The sequence below is a fragment of the Dreissena polymorpha genome, chromosome 6, assembly GCF_020536995.1.
Source record: "Dreissena polymorpha isolate Duluth1 chromosome 6, UMN_Dpol_1.0, whole genome shotgun sequence".
Taxonomy (NCBI): domain Eukaryota; kingdom Metazoa; phylum Mollusca; class Bivalvia; order Myida; family Dreissenidae; genus Dreissena; species Dreissena polymorpha.
In genome coordinates this window covers 16962801-16988900 of record NC_068360.1, presented here as the reverse complement: position 1 = coordinate 16988900, position 26100 = coordinate 16962801, and the positions used below count along the sequence as shown (strand labels likewise).

General features: G+C 35.8%; 2 protein-coding genes across 3 annotated transcripts in view; one reads left to right on the top strand and one right to left on the bottom strand.

Moving 5' to 3' along the window:
- LOC127836522 (DNA replication licensing factor mcm7-A-like) overlaps positions 1-14875 on the top strand; it is a 194240-nt gene extending 179365 nt beyond the window's left edge. For both annotated transcript variants that reach the window (XM_052363170.1, XM_052363169.1), the window contains 8 exons: positions 1790-1928; positions 2987-3070; positions 4259-4470; positions 4994-5175; positions 7484-7567; positions 8412-8580; positions 9197-9306; positions 13544-14875. In XM_052363170.1, coding sequence (XP_052219130.1) covers positions 1790-1928; positions 2987-3070; positions 4259-4470; positions 4994-5175; positions 7484-7567; positions 8412-8580; positions 9197-9306; positions 13544-13751 — 1188 coding nt within the window. In that variant the 3' untranslated portion in view covers positions 13752-14875. The remainder of the gene's footprint in view (positions 1-1789; positions 1929-2986; positions 3071-4258; positions 4471-4993; positions 5176-7483; positions 7568-8411; positions 8581-9196; positions 9307-13543) is intronic.
- Positions 14876-18867: 3992 nt separating this feature from the next.
- On the bottom strand, positions 18868-24493 carry LOC127834951 (protein phosphatase 1L-like). The gene is made up of 4 exons (XM_052361091.1): positions 24001-24493; positions 23071-23224; positions 22476-22606; positions 18868-21541 (listed from the first exon to the last, which is right to left on the bottom strand). Exons 1-4 carry the CDS (start codon positions 24370-24372, stop codon positions 21164-21166), a joined length of 1035 nt encoding a protein of 344 aa, XP_052217051.1. The 5' UTR covers positions 24373-24493; the 3' UTR covers positions 18868-21163.
- Between the last annotated feature and the right edge of the window lie 1607 nt (positions 24494-26100).

Below are 26100 nucleotides of genomic sequence, written 5' to 3'. Positions count from 1 at the left end.
AAAGTGCTATTTGGGGTTTTGTTTGTTATCTTCATTTCATTTGAAGAGATGATTTGTTATCCCCCACAGATGGCAGAGGGATATAGTTTTGGCGTTGTCTGTCCGTCCAAACTTTTTATGGCTGTATCTCAGATACGATACAAAATTTCAACCTGAAACTTCGTGCTTGTTAAGATATCAATGAGGAGAAGTGCCATGCCAAAAAACCATAACCCTACAATTTCTTAAATAAGAAATATTGCTCTTTCTTGTGTTTGTATGATGTAACTTTTCAGGGCTATATCTCAATTCTTAAGCTATTTGGCAGGGTATATTGATTTCACGAATTTGCTTGTTTCAAATTAATCATCACAAAATGCATTACAACTTGTCATTTATGTATACTTGCAGTACAGATAAAATCAACACTGTGTAGCTGTCATTAATCTATAAAAGCCCAGCAACCTGTTCATTTAGAACCTGTTAGGCTTGTAACATTTTAATGGGCTAAAGTAATACTGTAACATTCTAATTAGTTAAAGGATTGTTTTTCACCACTTGGAGAAGGGGCTTGAGGCCTTATATTTATGCCCTTGTAGTTGCTGTTGTGAGTAAAACTTGGCCATCCCTGAATGTGCACATGTGAATGATAAATCACCAAATGTCAATATGACGACTTTTAATGTTTTACACAAAAAAGATCATTTTGGGTGGTGGATTTACTAATGTTTGATGACTTTAGTGTAAAGGAATTCTGCTTGATTGGTTAAATTGCAACTGTCAATGCCTACTATGTACACATTTGTATTAAATTATTTCCTGTTGTCTTCATACAAGAAAATAAGTATGAGCCTTGTTATTGGAAAACTGGTCTTAATTCATGTGAAAAAAGTGTCCCAGATTAGCCTGTGCAGTCTGCACAGGCTTATCAGGGAGGACACTTTCTGCTTTTTATGTCCCCCACTATAGTAGTGGGGGACATTGTTTTTGCCCCGTCTGTTGGTCTGTCTGTTGGTCTGTCTGTTTGCGCCAACTTTAACATTTTGCAATTACTTTTGCTATATTGAAGATAGCAACTTCATATTTGGCATGCATGTGTATCTCATGAAGCTGCACATTTTGAGTGGTGAAAGGTCAAGGTCATCCTTGAAGGTCAGAGGTCAAATATATATGGCCAAAATCGCTCATTGTATGAATACTTTTGCAATATTGAAGATAGCAACTTGATATTTGGCATGCATGTGTATCTCATGGAGCTGCACATTTTGAGTGATGAAAGGTCAAGGTCATCCTTCAAGGTCAGATGTCAAATATATGTGGCCCAAATCGCTTATTTTATAAATACTTTTGCAATATTGAAGATAGCAACTTGATATTTGGCATGCATGTGCATCTCATGGAGCTGCACAATTTAAGTGGTGAAAGGTCAAGGTCATCCTTCAAGGTCAGAGGTCAAATATATGTGGCCCAAATCGCTTATTTTATGAATACTTTTGCAATATTGAATATAGCAACTTGATATTTGGCATTCATGTGTATCTCATGGAGCAGCACATTTTGAGTGGTGAAAGGTCAAGGTAATCCTTCACAAGGTCAAGGTCATCCTTCAAAGTCAAACTTCATATAGGGGGACATTGTGTTTCACAAACGCATCTTGTTATATTTGTTGGTTAAAACGACTGCTCTGACTAATCTGGGACAACACTTTACACATGTGCATTAAGCCCTATTTTCCCAAAATGAGGTTCATATGAGCGTTTGTGCTTTCTCAGCCCAACAGTTTCTTACAATGCCTCCTGTACATATACAGGTAGCAGAGGAGGACTTCTATGACAAGCTGGCCAGCAGCATCGCCCCGGAGATCTACGGCCACGAGGACGTGAAGAAGGCGCTGCTTCTGCTGCTGGTGGGCGGAGTGGACAAGTCACCACAGGGCATGAAGATACGAGGTGAACTTGATACACACCCATCATCACTTACATTTTGAGTTGTTTCTTGTTTGACTGTCCATCTATAGTTTGCTTAAGGAGTTAAAGTTTGCTTCATGGTGAAAGTTGATTTAAATATTTTTGTAACTTTTTGTTGTAGTAAAAGTTAAAGAGTTCAGTATTTTGGAATTCTGTAAGGGATATAAACTATGAGGAATCCAGATTCTTAAGATTTATAATGACAAGTTCTTTTAGTTGCACATTAACACTGTATTCTGATAGGATAATACAATCACGTGACGCGCTTTTCAATTTGATATTAACCCACACTGAATTCAAATTGAAGCGTTAATATAAATGACGGTACTACTTTGTAATAAACAAGCTGCAAAATGATATCCAATATTTTGGGCAAATTATGTTGTTTTTGTTTGTCATTAGCGAAATAAAACCATACTTTTTCACGAACAAGCAAACAAGATCACTGTTGTTTAAAAACTGAAATTATCATGATTGTGGCCTGTAGAATGTTAACATGACAGGGGTTTTTATGCCCCCGGATCGATAGATCAGGGGTATATTGTTTTTGGCCTGTCTTTCTTTCTTTCGTTCTTTTTGTCTGTCATTCTGTCCCAAAACTTTAACCTAACAGTAAAGTTTTGCAATAACCTTTGAAATATGGAACATAGCAACTTGATATTTGGCATGCATGTGTATCTCATGGAGCTGCACATTTTGAGTGGTGAAAGGTCAAGGTCATCCTTCAAGGTCAAAGGTTTAAAAAAAGCGGTGCATTAGGGGGCATTGTGTTTCTGACAAACACAACTCTTGTTTTTGTTGTTGTTATAATTATATGTATTGAATAGTAGTTTCCTTAATTTCATGGGTGTTTGAACTGTTGGGAAACTTATGCCTTATTTATGCATAAACACCATGGAGTTTATGCTAATGAGGTGAAATTGTATGGACAGTTCACACACTGATGTAATATAGAAAACTGCTCTTCACTTCTAAAATAAAATGTATTGAAAAAAGCATAAGTATCCAGGGTTTTAACATTCACAAACTGAACATTGTAGGAAACATCAACATCTGTTTAATGGGAGATCCCGGTGTGGCGAAGTCACAGCTTCTGTCCTTCATTGATAGACTGGCACCCAGAAGTAAGTGAAATCACACAGATCATTTATTGATATACTGGCATCCAGAAGGAAGTAAAATCATAATGATCATTAATTTGAAGACTGGCACTCAGAAGTAAGTGAAATCATACTGATCATTTATTGATAGACTAGCACCCAGAAGTAAGTGAAATCATACTGATCGTTTATTGATAGACTGGCACCCAGAAGCAAGTGAAATCATACTGATCTTTTATTGATAGACTGGCACCCAGAAGCAAGTGAAATCATACTGATCTTTTATTGATAGACTGGCACCCAGACGTAAGTGAAATCATACTGATCATTTATTATGCTCCCCCAAAATTTATTTTGGGGGGAGCATATAATCGCCGCTTCGTCTGTCCGTCCGTCTTTCCGTCCGTCCATGCACAATTTTTGTCCGGCCTATTTCTCAGAAACTAATGACCGGAATTCAATGAAACTTTATGGGAAGCTTCACTACTAAGAGGAGATGTGCATATTATCAGGGGGTTCTGGTCAGATTATTTCTCACAGAGTTATGGCCCTTTGAAATTTTCCATTAACTGTACATATAGTGCAATTCTTGTCCGGGCTATTTCTCAGCAACTAATGACTGGAATTCAATGAAACTTTATGGGATGCTTCACTACCAAGAGGAGATGTGCATATTATCAGCGGGTTTTGGTCGGATGATTTTTTCACAGAGTTATGGCCCTTTGAAATTTTCAATTAACTGTACATATAGTGCAATTCTTGTCCGGGCTATTTCTCAGCAACTAATGACCGGAATTCAATGAAACTTTACAGGAAGCTTCACTTCCAAGAGGAAATGTGCATATGATCAGCGGATTCTGGTCGGATGATTTTTCAAAGAGTTATTGCCCTTTAAAAAATTTATGAAAAAATTCTTGTTCCCCCAACTACTGTGCCCTCAAGACGTTTCCTTTTATCTGAATATATAGTGCAATATTGTGACAAAAAAACCTTTGGGGAGCATCACCCGTCTCAGACGGTTTCTTGTTGATATACTAGCACTCAGATGTTATTGAAATCATACTGATTCTTTATTGAAAGACTGGCACTCAGCAGTGGCACTCAGAAATGGAATTATTATTTTCATTAATAAACTAATGAATCTTAAGTTTTGAAAATCTATTGAACTCCATGGTTTGTGCATGTTCACACCACTTTCTATTCATGTTTCAGGTCAGTACACGACAGGGCGAGGTTCCTCGGGTGTGGGTCTGACAGCAGCCGTGATGAAGGACCCCATCACTGGGGAGATGATGCTGGAGGGCGGGGCCCTGGTGCTGGCTGACCAGGGGGTGTGCTGTATTGACGAGTTTGACAAGATGATGGATACAGACCGTACTGCCATACACGAGGTCATGGAGCAGCAGACTATCTCCATTGCTAAGGTTGGGTGCGATATTTGACATTGATTAAAATGGTTCGAAAGTTGTTAGTTTCCATGCTGGCTCCAGTATTTTATAAATCAAACTTGTTGACTTCATAAACTGTATAAACCAGCTTGGCTATGTTGCCCAATGATCAACAGCCAGCTAAGCTTATAGCCTTTAAGTTTTGGATCAAGTTTTGTATGTAATGTGGTTGCTCGAATAATTGCATATGTTTGAAAATAGCATTGTCTTAAAAATTAATTGTATCTGGGTCTGAAGTTAACAGACTGTTGCCTTGAGTGGCCACTTAAGTTTTGAGCAACAGGACTCGGTGAAATATTTTGAAAACTTGATTTCAATACTTTCAAAATAATGTTTCTTTCAACCACAGTTAAGGCCATGTGATTTTATAATTAGTCATTTAGATACAAAAAGTGTCTTTGTCATTCAAAACCCTATGGTGGCAAAATATTGCAAGTTATAAATTCCATATTTAACAGTTCATAAATCATCTTGGGAAGTATTGTCTGTATATTTCTAGGCTGGTATTATGACAAGTCTCAATGCTAGAGTGTCTATCCTGGCTGCTGCAAATCCTGCCTACGGTAGATACAACCCCAAGCGGACCATCGAACAGAACATCCAGCTTCCAGCAGCACTTTTGTCCAGATTTGACCTCCTCTGGCTCATACAGGATAAGCCTGACCGAGATAATGACCTCAGGTAAGATCTCTGATGTCTTTACATTGCTTTTGATAAGTTGACCAAAAAAACTGAATATGAATAGGTAAGCTTACTTTGGTACTGAACGGGAGGGGATATAGTTATTGGTCCCGTCCGTCTGTCCGTCCGTCTGAAACTTTGTCCGGAGCATAACTCCAAATCTATTCAATGGATTCACTTTAAACTTAGAATATTAACAGATGGCAAGTAGGAGAAGTGCAGTGACCAAGAACCATAACTCTATCTACCTCAGTTTTTTAATTATCTCCCCTTTTATATAACTTTAAAGAATTTTTTTCCGGAGCATGACACTAAATCTACTAAAGGGATTTACTTGAAACTTTAAATATAAACAGATGGCAACTAGGAGAAATGCAGTGACCAAGAACCATTACTCTATCTACCTGAGTTTTTGAATTATCTCCCCTTTTATATAATTTTAAAGTAATTTTTTGTCCAGAGCTTAACTCTAAATCTACTGAAGGGATTTACTTGAAACTTAAAATATAAAATATAAACAGATGGCAAGTAGGAGAAGTGCAGTGACTAAGAACCATAACTCTTTCTACCTTAGTTTTTGAATTATCTCCCCTTTTATATAATTTCAAAGTAAATTTTTGTCCAGAGCATAACTGAAAATCTACTAAAGGGATTTACTTGAAACTTAAAATATAAACAGATGACAAGTAAAAGAAGTGCAGTGACTAAGAATCATAACTCTATCTACCTTCATTTTTGAATTATCTCCCTTTATTTAATTTCAAATTAAATTTTTGTCCGGAGCATTACTCTAAATCTACTGAAGGGATTAACTTGAAACTTTAAATATAAACAGATGGCAAGTAGGAGAAGTGCAGTGACTAAGAACCATAACACTATCTACCTTAGTTTTTGAATTATCTCCCTTTATTTAATTTCAAACAGTGTTTTTTTATGGCAATTTCAGGGCCGATATTCGGCCCCATTCCCCTCAAAAAAGAGTATATATTTTTCTCTGGTTTTGTAGAAAAAAAATCCCCTCCAGAATTTAAAAAAAAAAAAAAATAATTTTTTTTTTTTTAACTCTTATAATAAATATTTATTTCATAACAACTAACAAAGTATATAACAAATTAATAATATAATATGATTTTGAATTATTATAAAGAGTTACATTAAATTAGTATTTCCCAAATCAGTGTACTTTTCATATGAATTTCATGCTTTTCCCAAAATGGCCAGGAAAAGGCCTGATGTATCTGCATATATTGTGTCAATATTTGATGATAAAAACATTCCAATTTGGCCCATTTTATTGATTAAAAAATGCTCAAATTCGCCATTTTATCAATTAGAAAGTCCCAATTAGACTCAAAATGGCTAGGAAAACTGAGAGTGTGCATGAAGGCTAAACTGTCTGAAACTAATGTTGAAAAAATCATTGGGATATATTTTAGAAAAAGGACAGAGAAATTCAGCTGTGAATGTAACATTCATACATACATGTGTATTCATATAATAAATTTCATAACATATAAAAGAGTGAATTTTTTATTTTCCCCTTTTCCTAAAAAACGACGCGTTTTTCCCCTTAGGACGGGCCCCGCCACCATTCCCCTATTTGTAAAAAAAAACGCTGTCGAAGTAAATTTTTGTCCGGAGCATAACTCTAAATCTACTGAAGGGATTAACTTGAAACTTTAAATATAAACAGATGGCAAGTAGGAAAAGTGCAGTGACTAAGAACCATAATACTATCTACCTTAGTTTTTAAATTATCTCCCTTTATTTAATTACAAAGTAATTTTTTGTCCTGAGCATAACTCTAAATCTACTGAAGGGATTTACTTGAAACTAGAAATATAAACAGATGGCAACTAAAAGAATTGCAGTGAACATGAACCATAACTCTTTCAGCCATAGTTTTTTAAATATCTCCCTTTATTTGTTTTACAAATATTATTCTACTCTCTAAAACAAATGTTGTCATACAAGCAAACACATTTCGGCGGTGAGTTGGCACTACTGTGACAAGCTCTTGTTTTAATGTAACTCTGTTAACTGTCTGTATAAAATAATTATTTATCAGTCTATGTCTGAATGACATGAGCATTATTCTTGGAAAACTAGACCTAATTTATGTGCATAGTGTTGTTCCAGAATAGCCTGTGCAGTCTGCATAGGCGCGTTATGGAATTTTGTCTCTCTGATAAAAAATCCAGTAAAGGCAGAAAGTGTGTTTCTGATTTGCCTGTGTGGACTTCACAGGCTTACATTAGGCCATGTTTACCCTGAATGAGGCCTATATGTGTTTGTTGTTCTGTTGCAGACTTGCCCAGCACATCACCTACGTACACCAGCACAACATTCAGCCCCCATCTCAGTTCACTCCTCTAGACATGAAACTCATGAGGTAAGCACCATGGCATCTTGTGAAGCGTCAAGGAGAAAAACTGACTTGTTTCCTTTTAAGAATCATACCATATATTTTTTATGCCCCCGGTAGGTAGGCATATAGCAGTTGAACTGTCCGTCAGTCAGTCCGTCTGTCCGAAAACTGTAACATTGCCCATTACATCACATCTAAAAACTCACAATATCTTATGCTTTAAAGGCCAGTATCAGGCACTCCATTGTGTCTTAATTTCAGAGGCTTCACTGTGTCTTTATGTCTTATTTCAGATGCTTCTTAATGTTTTAACACTTGAATTTCAGATGCTACGTCACTTAACACTTCTATTTCAGACACTACTATGCGTCTTAACCCTCCAATTTCAGACACTACCTTGCATCTTTACAATCCAATTTCAGATGCCACACTGCGTTAAACACTATAAATTTAAAGTGCTGCAACACTTCTAAACACATCTATTTCAGACGCTACATTGTGTCTTAACACTGCTATTTCAGACGCTACAGTGTGTCTTAACACTGCTATTTCAGACGATCCATTGTGCCTTAACACTGCTTTTTCAGACGATACATTGTGTCTTAACACAGCTATTTCAGACGATGAATTTTGTCAAAAGTCCAATTTTAGACATAACATCACTTCTTAACAGTCCAATTTCAGACTAAACTGCATCATTACACCCCAATTTCAAACGCTACATCACCTCTTAACACTCCAATTTCAGGGGCTACATCAGTGTAATTTCAGACACTACATCTTGACACATCTATTTCAGAATCTAAATCCTAACACTCATATTTCTGACGCTACATTGCGTCTCAACACTCCAACACTGATATTTCAGGCGCTACATTGCACTGTGCAAGAAGAAGCAGCCTGCTATCCCAGAGGAGCTTGCTGACTACATCACGTCAGCGTACTGTGAGATGAGGAAGGAGGCAAGGAATGGCAAGGACATGACCTTCATGTCCGCCAGGACACTCCTCGCTCTGCTACGACTCTCCACGGCACTGGTAAGTGTTATATTGACAGCTGGAAATTTACTACAGGTTTTTACTACGATGTGAAACTTGTCCAAGATTTCAGTGGCTTTAATCTTCTGACCAAATTTGATGAAGATCGGACAATAAATGTGGCCTCTAGTGTGTTAACAAGGCAAATGTCGACGCCGCACAACAGACAAAAGGTGATCACAAATGCTCAACATGAGCATATATTTGTCGGATCTTCATGAAACTTTGTCAGATGATTTGTGCCAATTATATCTTATACAATTTAAAAAATGATTTTGATTGATTAACGTGGCCACCATGGGACGGGGCATTTTTCCTTATATCTATGGTAAAAATTTGTTAACACTAAAAGTCACATTTATTTCCAATCTTCATGAAACTTGGTTAGAACACTTGTTTTAATGATATCTTGGGCTACAAAGAACAGAGCAGTTTATTTGTATCTCAGGTGATCGACTGGGCCTTTCAGGCCCTCTTGTTATACATAAATGTTCTGCGATCCTGTCAAAATAAAGAATGTTACAATAAAAACTTTCACAGCACAGGCCAGTGCAGGCGTTAAGTTGACTAAAAAATAATGAAGTTGAGAAATTCAATAATTATCTATTCGCTGCAGGCTCGACTGCGTCTGATGGACACAGTAGAGAAGGAAGATGTAAATGAGGCGATACGTCTGATGGAGATGTCCAAGGACTCGCTTAACCCCGCACACGATATGCACACCAGGTGAGTTTCGAAAAGGGGAATGGGGGACAGAGGGGGTCGTGGACAAGTGGGATCGTCCTTTGCAGGGATAAAAACTATCAGGATCCCATTAGGCATTGGCACCGCATTGTACATGAAACTCAAAAGAAGTACTGAAGAACAAGTGTACAATTCGGTCAGATTTTTTGCTTATATCCAAGCTTGTTGCGCATTTAATGGAGAGTTTAGGCATCAGAGTAATGAATCTTTCACAAATTGCAGTCGCATTTATAATTTATCTAAATATTTCTATTTTCTATACACTGCAACTCCAATATATCGCGGTTGAAGGGATCCAAAGATCGCGACCGTGATATATCCGGCGCGCGATATAAATTGTCAAGTTATTCATGCATGTATATGTATGCATTAGCATAGTTTGGCAATCTCAAAACACACTATTTACTTACCATATTGAATTATGTGTTATATCCATATGTTATTCATTGGTATAACACAAAACATTATTCCATGCAAGTATTTTCAAATGCGTATAATTAAATTTGTAATCCGAAAACCATTGCCAAGTATATTTGTTCAAGAAAGCATGCACAAATTAGACCCATGTACAAAATGACGTCATTCACCTCATGGAAAGCATGGGCTTTAATAGTAGTGCAGTTTGACAAACTGAGGGACATGATTAACCTCTCAATTAAAAGCAAGAAATTTACACTGGATCTAACGCGCAAAGATTGTTGAGATAGGTCAGTATTGACTTGTGACATTAACAGTTATAATTGTATACACCTTCATGTGTTTACTGATGTGTTTCGGCAGTTCAAAGCAAATTCAATAGAGAATGGTAACACCCAAAATGACCTGTGATGTTTGACAAGTTGGTTTATTAGCTCTACTGGCCAAAGGCCTGAAAAGCTTATGTCATGGCGTGGTTTCCGTCGTCCGTCTGTGCGTGCTTTAGACTTTTTCTTGTTTACGCGATAAAGTCCACAGATTTCATCCGATTCTTTTCAAACTTGTTCAGTGTCTTTATATTAATGAGGACTCGAACCCTATTGAAAATGGGTTACATCAGAGTAAAAAGTCCAGAATTATCTCCCCTTGAATTTGAGAAAATAAGGCTTGTTTACGCAATTAAGTCCACAGTTTTCATCCAATTATTTCCCAACTTGCACAGTGTCTTTATCTGAATGATGAGTCAAACCCTATTGAAAATGAGCAATATCAGAGTCATAAGACCAGAATTATATCCCCTTGAATTTGATAAAAAAAAATAAAATTCAGTTTTTTTATGTGATAAAGTCCATAATTTTCATCCAATTCTTGGCAAACTTGCACAGTGTCTTTGTATCAATGAGGACTCAAACCCTTTTTTAAAAAGAGATATATCGAAGCCATAAGTCCAGAATTACTTCCCCTTGAATATGAGAAAATTTTGAAATCCCGCTTGTGTACGCAATAAATTCCACAGTTTTCATCCAATTATTTCCAAATTTGCACAGTATCTTTATATTAATGAGGACTTGAACCCTATTGAATATGAGCAGTATCGGAGAAATAAGTACACAATAATCTCCCCTTGAATTCGAGAAGATTCTCCTTGTTTGCGCGATTAAGTACCCAGTTTCCATCTTATTCTTTCCAAACTTGCACAGTGTTTATAGCAGTAGAGCGATTCAGGCCCTCATGGGCCTCTTGTTGTTTATCGCAGTACACAGCTGCTATAGTGGTGCAATAAGAGCAAACAATCTGGTTAAAACTGGATTATGAATGTCGGATTAAACAGAAATTAAAGTGGGTGAAAAAAAGGGTAAAATACAACTTTGAAACGGATTTTATCACCGCAAATTCTCAGATTTTCAAACATGTTATTTAGGGATTATGCTCGTCAGATTTTTTGGGAGCCATAGCTGATTCGCGATATATTGGACAACGCGATATAATGGAGCGTGATATATTGGAGTTGCAGTGTATATATATAAATGATAATCATTACTTTTGAACATATCATTTACAGCAGGTCATCTTTTGTGTACGCGAAAACAAGTGGATTTTGTGAATTTGTATTCATGGAAATTAATTATTGTTGGCAGGTGGGGTTGGGTGAGGTTGACAGATATACCATTATACGTGAAGTTTTCGAACACTTAAATATAATGATTATTTTAGATTAAAAAAATACAGGTGTCGCAAAATTTAGAGGCAAAAAATATGGGTGTTCAAAAATTTAGAGACACTCTTAAAATATTGCGTTGACGATCTGATACGGGCGTGCTAGGTGTATAGCAGGTTTTTATGCCCCCATTTCGAAGAAAAGGGGGTATATAGTTTTCGCACTGTCCGTCGGTCGGTTGGTCGGTCGGTCACACTTCGTGTCCGCTCTCTAATTCAAATAGTTTTCATCCGATCTTTACCAAACTTGGTCAGAAGTTGTATCCAGACAATATCTAGGTCAAGTTCGAATATGGGTCATGCCGGGTCAAAAACTAGGTCACGGGGTCACTTAGTGCATTTCAAGGATTTAGCATGGTGTCCGCTCTCTAATTGAAGTAGTTTTCATCTGATCGTTACTAAACTTGGTCAGAAGTTGTATCAAGACATTATCTAGGTCAAGTTCGAATATGGGTCATGCCGTGTCAAAAACTAGGTCACTGGGTCACTTAGTGCATTTCAAGGATTAAGCATGGTGTCCGCTCTCTAATTGAAGTAGTTTTCATCTGATCTTTACTAAACTTGGTAAGAAGTTGTATCAAGACAATATCTAGGTCAAGTTCAAATATGGGTCATGCCGGGTCAAAAACTAGGTCACGGGGTCACTTAGTGCATTTCAAGGATAAAGCATGTTGTCCGCTCTCTAGTTTATGTGGCTTTCTGATTTATTTTGATATTCTAAGACATTTTTATGCCCCCAAAGGAGGGCATATAGTGATCGGACTGTCCGTTCGTCTGTCCGTCCGTCTCTCCTTCACACTTTGCGTTTAGATTTCGAAAAATGCTCATAACTTCGCTTCTGATAGCAATTTCATATTTGGCATGCATGTGTATATGGACAAGGTCTTTCCATACGCACACAAATTTTGACCCCTGTGACCTTGACCTTGAACTTAGGGTCCGTGTTTAGGTTCGAAATCTGCGTTTAGGATTTGAAAAAAAGCTAATAACTTCTACCAAGCGTTTACACAGTTATACTTTTATGTAGTGACAAAGTTACAGTTGGGGGCATCCGTGTCCTGTGGACACATTTCTTGTTTTTTCCACTTATTGGGAAGATAGTCCATGGCTTTGGAATTAGGAATTTTATCGGCATTTTCATGAAATTGGGAAAATAAATTCATTAGCCTTTTTTTTCACACAAAAAGTCAACTGATTAGGGAAATACTAAATTTGATATCACTCTTTATAATCATTCAAATTAAAAGAACAAAATCATATAATACTTTGTTAGATGTAATTGAATTAAAATTGAGATAAAATACGCATTTGACACTTTCTAAAAAAAAAAAAATTGGGGGGGGAAATTGGGAATTTTTTGCCACATTTTGGGGAAAAAAGTATACTTTTTGGGATTGGGAACATAGCCGAATTTCGGCTATAAAATCGGGCCCAAAAAAAACCTGTATAGCGTCAATTGTTTAAACAAAAAATAGCATGTGCATGTAAAATACCACCACTCTGTACAGTATACATTATTTTTATGTAAGATCACTTTTAGCTGATGGGTGAAACCATTGTCTAATACTGTTATACATAGTTATCTACCCAATAACGCAAATGTTATGGTCCATTACCCTAAGGCATTTGTCTGCCAAGTTTAATGACCTTAATCTGGTTGTAAAAATGCATGATGGAAGTGACACCCGATAACAATAAGACATAATTCTGTTAAAATAGCGTTGTTAAATAAACTTTATGAAATTGTGGTGTCATTGATTTTGAACAACATCCTGAATGTCCAAAAAATTAGAGTCCCGAAAAATAAATTATTTGGTTCAAAACAGGGGTGTTCGAAAATATAGTGTTTGAAAACTTAAGTAATTGCGGTAACCAGCTATGGCAGAGCCCATGAATGTCAGTGTATAATGAGGTTTGTGGCCATTGAGATTGATGTAGTAAATAGTCTGGTTGAGAGTAAGATATGGTTGCTCTGTCAAAAATGTAAACACTTCCTTTGCAGAAAACAAAATGCACGAGTTATTACTACCTGAGCAACTTTCAGATCAGCAATTAGTTATTATTATTTTCTTGTCCTATATTTTAGAGCCCAGAATGTTACAGACAAGATCTTCAACATTATTCGCGAGATGGTGCCTTCCAAGGGAGTTAAATCTGTCAAGATATCTGACCTGATGGAGCAGTGCACGTCTAAAGGCTTCAAACCGGACCAGGTGGATGCGTGCATCGAGGAGTATGAGGAACTGAACGTCTGGCAGGTGAACCAGGCCCATACCAAGGTCACCTTCATCTAGGGGGTGGGAGCATGGCTTGCTCCATGTGAGACATTTATGTACAGAAAAAAAATCTTCCTAAGCACAGTTAATGGTATTGATACTGCTTTACTGCATGAAAGTGTTATAGGAAATGTCAAGTGTCAGCTTAGAACATAGTTTACTCCACTTCATTAAGTATCTGGATTGTGAAATAAACACAAGATGTGTTTGTGCTTGGCTAATTCAAATCGGATATTGAAGTCCCTTATATGTAGGGTAATTTAGTTTTTTTCCAGGGTGAGTGACCAATCATGCCTAAAATTGGGAAATGTGTGTGGAGAAATTCCTTGCATGTAACAAATCATTTAATTGGAGCAATTGACACGAGTCTTGGAAAATGTTGGGCCGTTATAAAAATGAAATAGTCTGATATAGAATTTATTCAAGATATTAACACTATATGATTAAATTTTTATTCATTTGTTTAAAATATTAAGTGGAATAAAGTGAATTAAATTAACATTGAAAATATTGGTAGTGTCTGTGTACAATTTCACCTCTTTGAATTTATGTAACTGTTAAATTTACTATATATGTAATGGAAAAAAAAACATTTTTGTGTAAAAAAGAAAGTTAAGTTCATTAATTGCATGAATTGAAAACATGTGTTGCTGAAGAATTTATATTGTGTACGGCAATTTTATTTTCATCTAGACAGTGCAACCTTAAAAATTATTTTCTAACTTTAATAAATGATATATAAATAATCATGTTAGCATAATTAATAATTTGATTCTCATAAAATGTAATGCTATTTAGACTGAAATTAACTGAAATTTAATTGTATTAGATCGTTTTGTTTGGCAACACTTAAATGTAAAAATAAACTTTTAATGTTCTTATGCTTGCTTATGTAATAACAGTAATGTGTTGTTATGTACATGCCATTTGTACCAAAAATGCTGCACCCAATGTGTTCAACTATAAGTGAATGTGTTCATTTCTATTTATCTATTAATCACTCTTATAATTCTGAAATTTTTAGGTGTAATTGGTGACTTTTGTAAATATGCGCATTTGTTTGGTATATTACAAATATCATTTTCGTAGATAATGTCATGTTGGTCATGATTGTAATATTGAAAAATAAACATTTTGCCAGACGTGAGCTTTTGCATGTTATCTTTCAGCTCCAATTATGTTTTTGCTGAACACTAGTAATTTTCATTGTAAATTACAGTACACTATGCACAAATTTATCAAATATGCCGTTAACTTCTTCATTATGATAGATGGTGCAAAGTATTCATGTTGGTCTATCCCCAAATGTGGTCAGGCCATGCCCCGCGTTGTTAACTAGAAGCAGGTAACTGTGTACAGGCCAAATTCTGTAAAGGCCATTTTTTTTGCCTAGTTTTAATGACATTTGGACACAATTCCTGACTATCAGCAAAGCTTTTTATGCCCCCGAAGGAGGGCATATAGTGATTGGACGGTCCGTCTGTCCGTCACACTTTGCGTTTAGGTTTCGAAAAATTATCATAACTTCTATGTCACTTCACATAGCAACTTGATATTTGGCATGCATGTGTATCTCGCAGAGCTGCACTTTTTGAGGGGTGAACGGTCAAGGTTATCCTTCAAGGTCAAAGGTAAAAAAAACATGTATCAAAGCAGCACAATAGCGGGCATTGTGTTTCTGACAAACACATCTCTTGTTGATTAGTAACATTGAGCACTTGAAAATCAGAAATAAATGCTGAACTAAGCTATTTAAAGAAATGAATATTATAGGATGACAGCATTGGTTAAATTGAACAAACCTTTTGAACAATACCTTCACCCCTTCTTACCTGTATCAATGTGGACTATGGCATTTTACATGATTCATGAACTCCAAATATTGTGCAGATCATCAGTTTAGTTTCCTTCAATAGTTCGTTGTCTTGCTAATTAACCCTTTCCCACTTAGAAGCAAAGTGAAAATGGCCACACAGCATAAAACCAGAACAGCCTGCGAGTAACTCGCAGCCTGTAAAGGTTTTATGTGGTTTGCTGTTCATCAGTATCCAAGGTTTGGAGATAAAGCCTAAAAAACTTAAATCTAGTAGGAAAGGTCTTAGATTAAATACAACTTTCTAAGGCACTACAAATGCGTGAAAATACGTATATAAGTGGAAAAGGGTTAAAAGTACTGTGGGTACAGTTGGTATACACTGTAACTCCAATATAACGCGGATGACGGGGTCCAAGCCACGCAACAGCGTTATAAACGGACAGCGTTATAAGTTTTGAGCTTATTTAATTAAGAGGGCTATAAAAACATGTAAAGTATAGCCTATAATATAGGTCCTGTGTTATGTCATGCTGTGTTGTCATCCGCAAATACATGCATATAAACCGAATCGAACGATAACAGTATACATACCGCTTTTTGAATGTGCACATTTATCCGATAATCCAATATAATTACAACATCACTTACGAAAAAAATAATGTTAAACATTTATGACAAGAAATATGTTTACGAATTTTGTAAACAAATTCATATGCCTACGCCATTTTTCAGAAAAATTAGTACAGTGCATTATGGGACACAGCTTTCATTGGACGAGCGAATTTAAAATTAGATTGAATGCAATACGATACATATACAAAAAAACATTTTATTGCGTCATATGCAGCATGTGAAAAACGTGCTTTCCGTGGACTTTCAGATAACGGGCACAAATTTAAGTGCATCTCACACACAGATATTTTTATTTATCAAGCATGTGTAGCATATAATAAACGATAACACACTTTCACAGCCATAGTTTATACAATGAAATACCATACACGATAAATACAAAACATAAACAGGTAATCGTTTTAAATAACTTTAATTTGATAATTATTCCGCTTGCACTTGCCGTATTGAAATTAGCGCACTGAACCGCTCTGATAGGGAATACATGTAATAAACACAGACTCGCGAGTTTTCACACCTTTTTTGACATTACACAACAGATTAACACCAATTAACTGTCGAGTGTCGTTCAACCTCTAATCGATTAAAATCAGTTAAGCGGACGGATAAAGCAATCAAGCTGTGATCGACGGCTTCTTTGAATTTTCTGAAAATACATGAAGTTGCATAACATGGATTTGAATCAGAAATGGAAGGTTGGAGAAAAAACGGGATCCAAGGACCCCCCGCGTTATATTGGACACAGCGTTATAACGGACCGCACTATATTGGAGTTACAGTGTAATACAGAGTACGGAAAATAATATTTAATATTCTAAGAGGCACCTAGCCATACTCCTGGTTACTTGTAAGTTTATTTGCCTTAGTCCGGGTACTTTTTAGTATACCTAAGAGCACTTTGGTACTTGAAGTAGTACCTAAACTAGAAATGATCAATTGAGCTTTTAGTTTCATAAGAAGGACTTTTAAGCCTTTGTTTGCATACACTGGTAAACAGCTTAGTACAGAACATTTTTGACTTAAAAATAATAAACAGTTTAAGGTTTCTAAAAAAGTAAAGGGTTTGACAAAACTTTTGATTTAAAAAGACAGATGACAACCCTTCTCAAAATGTTCAGACTAGTTTGAGAATGGAAGACTTGAAGGTTATTTTTCTATGATATCACACCAAGCATCACAATACCCACATTGATCTAAGAACACCATTTAAAGATACCTGTGTTTCCACAGAGCAAACGACATGAAGTAGGATTACACATTGGTAATGTGTGTTCATTTTATTGAAATCACTAGATGTTGTGCATTAAATTACGATGTCGATATGTTGTTTTAAACAAAGTAAACAATACTGGTTATTAGATTGAGGTGTGGAGGACATGTCTTGACCAATCTCAATGAAGCTTTTAAACCTATTAATTTTAGCTTGATTGCATAGAAAGCCTAAGGCTTATTTGAAACACTCTTAGGAGTCCGTTTCCTGGGACTAAAACCAGTGCTTGGTGTCTATGGGGTAAATCTGAAGACCGCTCCCACATTGGGGATAGAACCCATGACCTCCCGATTGCTATGCAGACACCATATCAACTACACCACGGCGACCTCTATGAAGGTTTCGATATAACAAGCACACAAGGAAGACCAATGTTGGGTTTGTATTTGGGGATAGTCGTGTCACTGTTACAAAAAAAAAAACAGAGAAAAACAGCGTCTTTCAATAGCGTTAGTTTGGCTCGAGTTATTCCACTGAAAATGTTTGTTGTTTGCTTACAGGAACACTTCTGTTATGATTGCATTTCAGACGATTTGAATAAGGTCTACATCACTGTTTCTCAAAATAGTAAAGCAGCAAACTTGTCAATTGCTTAAGTTTCAAAACTGGATATAGAACGCGTCCATGGAGACCTATCTTTGAATTTTATTTGAGGCTAGTGGGTAAAGATCACTGATACTATGAATAGAAAACTTATATGCGCTGCAAAACCTGCAGGGATGGGAGGTGTAGACAAAACTTGAGTGAAGGACAAAGCTAGCATACATGCAGACCTAACCTGGAATTGCATTGGGGCCAAGGTCACTGTAATTAAAAATATATGTTTTCTGCTTAATTACTTTACTTTGAATGGATGTTTAGTGCTGATATTTTGTGGATAGATAGCCAACATGAAGATCAAGGTCACGATTACTTTAACAAGAAAACTGTTTTCACTAATTAACTTGTCATGATGAAAAATACTGCACACACATTTTGTGTGCAGGTATCTTAGAACATGAAAACGAAGCTTTAGATTGCACAATAATTCACATTACAATAAGAACTTCAACATTTAAAACCTGGTTTGATGGCTTTGTTTTGTTTCTTATTTTTGCAAATGATGACATACCGGTAAATGGATTGGGAAAATAATAAAAAAGAAACTTGTTTCTGCAGTTGAAATTTTAATATGCATATAATAGTTAGTCTTAACCATAAACAAACCCATTCAATATAATTATTAAGTGTTGACCGAAGATACGTTTGCTTACATGTTCTGGTCACTTCACAATACTCAGTTTGTGGAACAGATGTTATGAGAATTGTGTAAATCAACTTATGTTTTTCTTCCACACTACCATGTCTTTGATACTTCATTTGATCATTGATGCAAATGGAATATAAATTTTGCCCAAAGGACGTACATCAGAAAATTGTCTATCTCTGTAATTTTATTGCAGACATTACAATTATGTTTTTAAATTGTTCTTTCAAAATAAACACTTCATAAACAACATTAAAATAAAAATGCATATAAAGATTTGTACATCCACATAAAGTCCCAGTTGTTACAATAATGTACATAAAACAAAAACTAACTACAACCAATGTAATAAATAAAGCATGGCTACCCAATATTGCACACATTCTTGTATTTGTATTTGCTTATCACTTTACAAAATTAGGACCAGAACTGCTACCACAAAGTATTTGAAAATGAAGTCAATGATGGAAATGATGCCATTTGTATTAATCATGCATCACTTGAATTTGCACAAACAGCAATATGAATGGTAAACATTTTCTATGGAAAGTTCTGGAGACTGGAATGTTATTGTTGCTATGGTACAACTGATTCCCATGAAAAATCATGTGATGAAAAATAATAATGATTCATAAAATTAAATATTAAATCTAGGCCAGTCACTTCGAAAATACTTTACAACCATGATAATTTGATTGTTATTCAGAAGTGAGTTAAACTGAGAACTATGAAAAAAAATATGCCCACGAAATAAATAACTCGAAATAACAAAATCCTCTGTTAATTACTTCAAAAGTCATAACTTAAAAATTTCATGTAACTATGCATGCAACATTTATAACTATAATGTACATGTTACTTTATACGTGTAGAATAACAGGGCTTGCCTCTATTTCTGTATATTTGGCCACTTAAAAGTTAAATTGACTCCATACACTAAATAATAACACTTCAACAAAAGTGAGATATTTGATGAAAATTGTTATATCTTTACAACAAAATAAAGGCTAAATAATTAACATATTGGATTATTTAACAGGCCAATTGAACGTAGGCACCCCAGCAACCCTGATTTGTTTATATCCTTTCTATCAATCTGATCAGACATCATTTTGACTGACCCTTAAACACACATTATAACATAAACAAACAGCAACATCCACAAATTGTTGCTGGGATGTTTTAAAAATAAATTAAAATAGCCATATGCTCATTTAATACTGCATAATTTATCAGACTTTGACATACCAAAATGACAATCCAAATTTTAATCAGGAATGACATTCATTGAAAAAAAAGATTTTGTTCTCTTTGCTGTTACATAAATTAACAAGAGGCCCATGAGGGCCTGAATCGCTCTACTGCTATAAACACTGTGCAAGTTTGGAAAGAATAAGATGGAAACTGTGTAAACAAGGGGAATTTACTCAAATTTAAGGGGAGATTATTGTGTACTTATTTCTCCAATACTGCTCATATTCAATAGGGTTCAATTCCTCGTTGATATAAAGATACTGTGCACATTTGGAAATAATTGGATGAAAGCTGTGGAATTAATTGCGTAAACAAGCGGGATTTCAAAATTTTCTCATATTCAAGGGGAAGTCATTCTGGACTTATTGCTTCGATATTGCTCTTTTTAAACAAGAGCACCGCATAACGGGTGCCAACGCTCGGCTGCGAAAGCTCGTCAGAATTTTTTTTTTAGAGGTCACAGTGACCTTGACCTTTGACCTAGTGACCCAAAATTGGGTGTGGCGTGTAGAACTCCTCAAGGTGCATCTACATATGAAGTTTCAAAGTTGTAGGTGGAAGCACTTTGATTTTAGAGCCAATGTTAAGGTTTTAGCACGACGCCTACGGCGGACGGCTCGGGTTTTCTCCGAAAACAGCCGAGCTAAAAAGGGTTTGAGTCCTCATTGATACAAATACACTGTGCAACTTTGCCAAGAATTGGATGAAAATTATGGACTTTATCACATAGAAAAACTGAATTTTCATTTTTTTCTCAAATTCAAGGGGAGATAATTCTGGACTTATAACTCCGATATTGCTCATTTTCAATAGGGTTTGACTCATCATTCAGATAAAGACACTGTGCAAGTTGGGAAATTATTGGATGAAAACTGTGGACTTTATTGCGTAAACAAGCCTTATTTCACAATTTTCTAAAATTCAAGGGGAGATAATTCTGGACTTTTTACTCTGATGTAACCCATTTTCAATAGGGTTTGAGTCCTCATTAATATAGAGACACTGAACAAGTTTGAAAAGAATCGGATGAAAACTGTGGACTTTATCGCGTAAACAAGAAAAAGTCTAACGCACGCACGGACGACGGAAACCACGCCATGACATAAGCTCTTGAGGCCTTCGGCCAGTAGAGCTAAAAACAGTTATCTTACAAGGATTAAAATATTGTGAAATTAAAACACACAAAAACACAGAATACATGTACCATAATACTAGCTTACATGATCCTTGAATATTTTATCAAATTTTACAACAATTACAGTAATATTATCTAAAGACCCCTTGTAGTATGCCTGTAAAATGATACTCTTAGCACCAAAGTGAGGTTCATCTAAACGTTCTTTTATATAAGCCACTGCCTCCTCGTTTGTGAAACAGTCCCACAATCCATCACTTGCCAATATGATGAACTTTGGTCTATGTTTATGGAGATCAAACGTGAGAATATCGGGCTCAGCTATGAGAACGTTCCTGTCTTTCAGGGGGTAGTCGCCCAGGGCTCGGGATGTAGCCAGTATTCCTGCTACTCTCCAAACACCGTTGAAACCTATAAACCCCCCTGCTGCCTTTATCCTTTCATGCTCTTTTGTCTGAAAGAAACAGAAGCTTCATTGTTTAATGAGGAAACTACTGAGTTGGTTTCTGTCTTTTCTACAGAAATCTGAGCTTGTAAACAAACAGGAAATTTTTGTTAAATGTTGCTCCTGTCCCCACCCCAACCCCAAAACTTGCAGCCCAGTCTACAATCAGAGAAATTGATAAGAAAATGTTAGTTTAGCATGCCTGTTGACCTTGACCTCAAACCGACAAGACATGTTTCTTTCCTCTCAAGTATCCATCATGACTGTTTGGATTATCTTATATCAAAGCATTTTCTAGGTATTGTGCGAAAAACAAATTTCAAGTTATAAACCCCTGTAAACTTGACCTTTGACTTGCTCCCTGCCCCAAGTTACCAGCATCCATATTAAGATGGTAGATACCAATTTTCATGATCAGAGGTAAACAAAATCTCAAAATATTGTGCAGAAACACAATTTTCTTTGGACCAACCAATAAACTGACAGGTGCATGCAATATACCTCTACTTCTTTGAAGGGGGAATAATTAAGAATTTCATTTTTTAAATATATAACAATAATAATTAATTTAACATTAAATGATGTGTCAATACTTTCCAATAGTAATCAAATCTACATTTCATGATTAAATACCATGTAACAGTGCCAGTAAATCTATTCATTTTATATTAACAGACAGACAGAGAGTTTATTCAGACTTATACACAAGTACATCGTCTTCTTACATAAGTATACACATTATTTTCTGTCAAATAACTAGATATAACAACATAACATTAAATAACATAAAATACACATTTACGAGTACAAATACTAATAAACAATCAAGGGGGTAATGACATTTATTGAACAGTATTATTTAAAATCCTATTTCTAATAACAAGAGCTTCTTTAATATATTTACATAACCTATTACCTATATACATAACCTATACATATTAACCTGATTGGGTTTATGATCCACAGAGAGGGGTACAGTGTTACCGTGCTGATCACACATCACCCCTCTCGAGTCTCCGACATTTGCCACGGTCAATCTCCCTCCCATCACTGTTGCTACTAGAGCAGTAGAACCTGAATTAGTCAAAGACAAGTCTTAAATTTGATCACGTCATCAAGCGTCCACTTCATGTTCACAATGATGAATGCTGCAAAGAAACAATAGTGTACAGTACATCTATAATGACGGTCAATTTCTTGTGATCATGACATTATCTTATGGTTTTTTTTTATGTGTCTAGAATACCAGGAAAGAGGTGATTGAAGACATGTATTTGCTCCACAACTTAAATGTACGCTGTTATGGTCTTTTAGAGACCTCACTCAATAAACGTACTTTTAACCTATGCCTATTGTTAATTTGTTTATATGTAGACATTATTTTCGACCACTTAATCATCTTTACTTTTACTAACACCAACAACACAGAATGTCAATACCTGTACCTGACTCTTAAATACGAGTTTTAAAAAGTTACAGACACAAGGAAAACTAAGTTTTTGTTACGTATAAATAAAATAATGTCATGTTGTTTATACCAGATATGTCCATATTTGCTTTTACTTCCTTCAAGATCTGTGCATCCACATCCAGGATCTGTTTGGTTAGGATGTCCCCATGGTCCAGCATATCCCCAGATACAGAGGTCAAGATCATTGGGAATAGCTTCTCGTTGGCATACTCAGCAGTAAACTATAAAGAAAAAAAATGTTTGTTTTAACAGTGCACTGTATATTATATGAGTCAAGTCATGCTAAATTGGTCATATACCATGTGGAGCCAAAAATAGTGTGGTCCGTAGCTACGCTGTCGTTTATAAAGTCACTTCACCATTCGTGGTCTCATAAGCAGACAGGGTAGCTCGGTCCTGGCTCCTGGAGCTACACAGTAAAATATATGACATAAGACCCATTTTCACATGATGTGACCAGTGGGATCATATGTAACTAAGAATTAAATAAGTATATGAAAAAGTAGCTTTTTAATTAAAAAAATTCTTCAATATATTCCCTTGTAAAGGACCTTTTTCACAGATGGCGCATATTTTAGGTATCACATTAAAGAAAAAAATGGCTAGATTTAAATAACTTTACTGTACTGCTCTATTTAAGTGAAATGAATCCGCTTTAAGAAAGAAAAAAAGTGGTCCAGGCAGGACTTAAACCACTATCTTTGTTACACTTCATAATGATATATTTCAAAGTTTAAGAAATTTCCAGTCAGACAGTTTAACATTCCCATTTAAACTGTTAGATGATTTGATAAATTTGATAGCACAGCAACGGCATATCAACTACTTAACTTTTACACGGCATATTTCAAACTGATGACAACTTGATAAAATGCAAGTGACAAATATTAAGTTCAATAGATTTCAATTTATAAAACTGAGTCCATTGTATAACTTATTGTATGATATAAGTAAATATTAAGAAAGCATGGGTGCTGTTACAATAAAATTTAAATACCGATCCACCATGTCCATCAAATAATCCATATATTGAAGGTTTAGATCCATCGGGGCTGTTGAATATTTTAAATCGGTCTTCCATATGGGGTCGTCTCCCCTGCACTGAATAGGCCGCTGCTTGTGCACTTACAAAATCCCACGAGAATTTACTCGGATCGGAGGGCCAGTACAAGTTATCTCGGTCTTCAGATCTGTCTGGTCGCTGAAAACGGGATTGTGTGTGTCGAAATTTCTCTTTTGCTTTTTCCCAAAGTGGGGTTATGTTGGTCAGTGTATTGTACAGAATGATCAAAATGATGACGACAAAAAATGACTCCGTTGTGAGAATATATCGCCGAAACAGACGCCATATATATGTAACTGAAGACATGTTTGCATGTTAGCTTTAGATATGAAATTGCTTGCATTCAGTCAAAGACAGTGTTTGTGTTGGCAGCACTTCCGGGGATTCTGCTGTTTCTCTGGGCCAGGGAACGCTTGACAGACTGGTTCGAAAGTAGGCTGCATTCCAGTAATTTAAAAAAATTGAATATAAAAAAGTTGAACTGCGTTTAATTTCCGATAAGAATTTTTTGCATCAATGTAGATATGTTAATTATTATGGAAAGTATAAGTATTAAACTAAATGTAATGACAAAGTTAAAAGCCAAAAGCTACGCTGTTTGGTTAGCTCTTTAGCAACCAGATTAGGGAGTCTGCTTCTCACACATGAGAACACGGGTTCAATCCCCCGTTGGAGCTCAGCGCCCGTTTCGACAACTAGTTTTTGAATTTTAGTATGAAAAGGAAAAGCTATATATCTTAAAACTGTTACTTTCAAATAGTATTCACAAAATAACTTACCCCGGATAGACTGAAAATAAACACATTACTCTTAAAACTGTAATTTTCTAATAGTTCAAATACAGTTATGATATATAACAGATCTGAACATACAGGTCTTATAACAATTTATTATGTTATAAGCTTCATTTGTAACTTAAATATATTAAAATGCTAACGTATTTATTATTTATTTATTCGTTCGTTTGTGCGGTGGTTCCTTCCTTCCTTCCTTCCTTCCTTCCTTCCTTCCTTCCTTCCTTCCTTCCTTCCTTCCTCCCTCCCTCCCTCCCTCCCTCCCTCCCTCCCTTCCTTCCTTCCTTCCTTCCTTCCTTCCTTCCTTCCTTCCTTCCTTCCTTCCTTCCTTCCTTCCTTCCTTCCTTCCTTCCTTCCTTCCTTCCTTCCTTCCTTCCTTCCTTCCTTCCTTCCTTCCTTCCTTCCTTCCTTCCCTCCTTCCTTCCTTCTCCGTCGTTCCTTGCTTCGTTCCTTCCTTCGTTCCTTCCTTCGTTTCTTCCTTCCTTCGTGCCTTCCTTTGTTCGTTCCTTCCTTCCTTCGTTCATTCCTTTGTTCCTTCCTTCCTCCCTTTCTTCCTTCGTTCCTTAATTAATTAATTAATTAATTTATTAATTTATTTATTTATTTATTTATTTATTTATTTATTTATTTATTTATTTATTTATTTATTTATTTATTTATTTATTTATTTATTTGCTTGTTGATTAAGGGTCAGGATTTTTCACTTTAATTGCGAAAATCCGATACGCGAACAGGTAAACGGGTCTGAGCTTTTGTAAGGACTCCATTGCGATGCGGATGTAATGTTTGGTGAAGAGGTAGTGTCTAGTCATAGCCTTGCTGTTGGGCGGTTACCACACGGGATATCCGTGTTCAATAACCAGTTGGAGTTTACGATTTTTGCACGTTAACCACAGTTATCCTTACGATCAATGTCTCAAATAAAGTATGAAACATCTATACATCTGTTTTTCATTTTGATAGATGTATGCCCGTTTGAGTCCACCATCAAAGTTATTAGCGCGAACCTTTGATTACAACATTATTTTTCGACATCCAATGTGCACATACCCAAAACCATTCGGGGTATTATTAGATATTGACAAAAATTTAATATTCACCTTAAACTTAATTATAATATCATTTTTCATATAAATACCCGAATTCATTTGTTATATAACATAATTTGACTTCCGATATCGCATTTTGAAAACAGACGCGTACCATTTTGTGTTTATCGTTTACTATTGGATTACTGTGA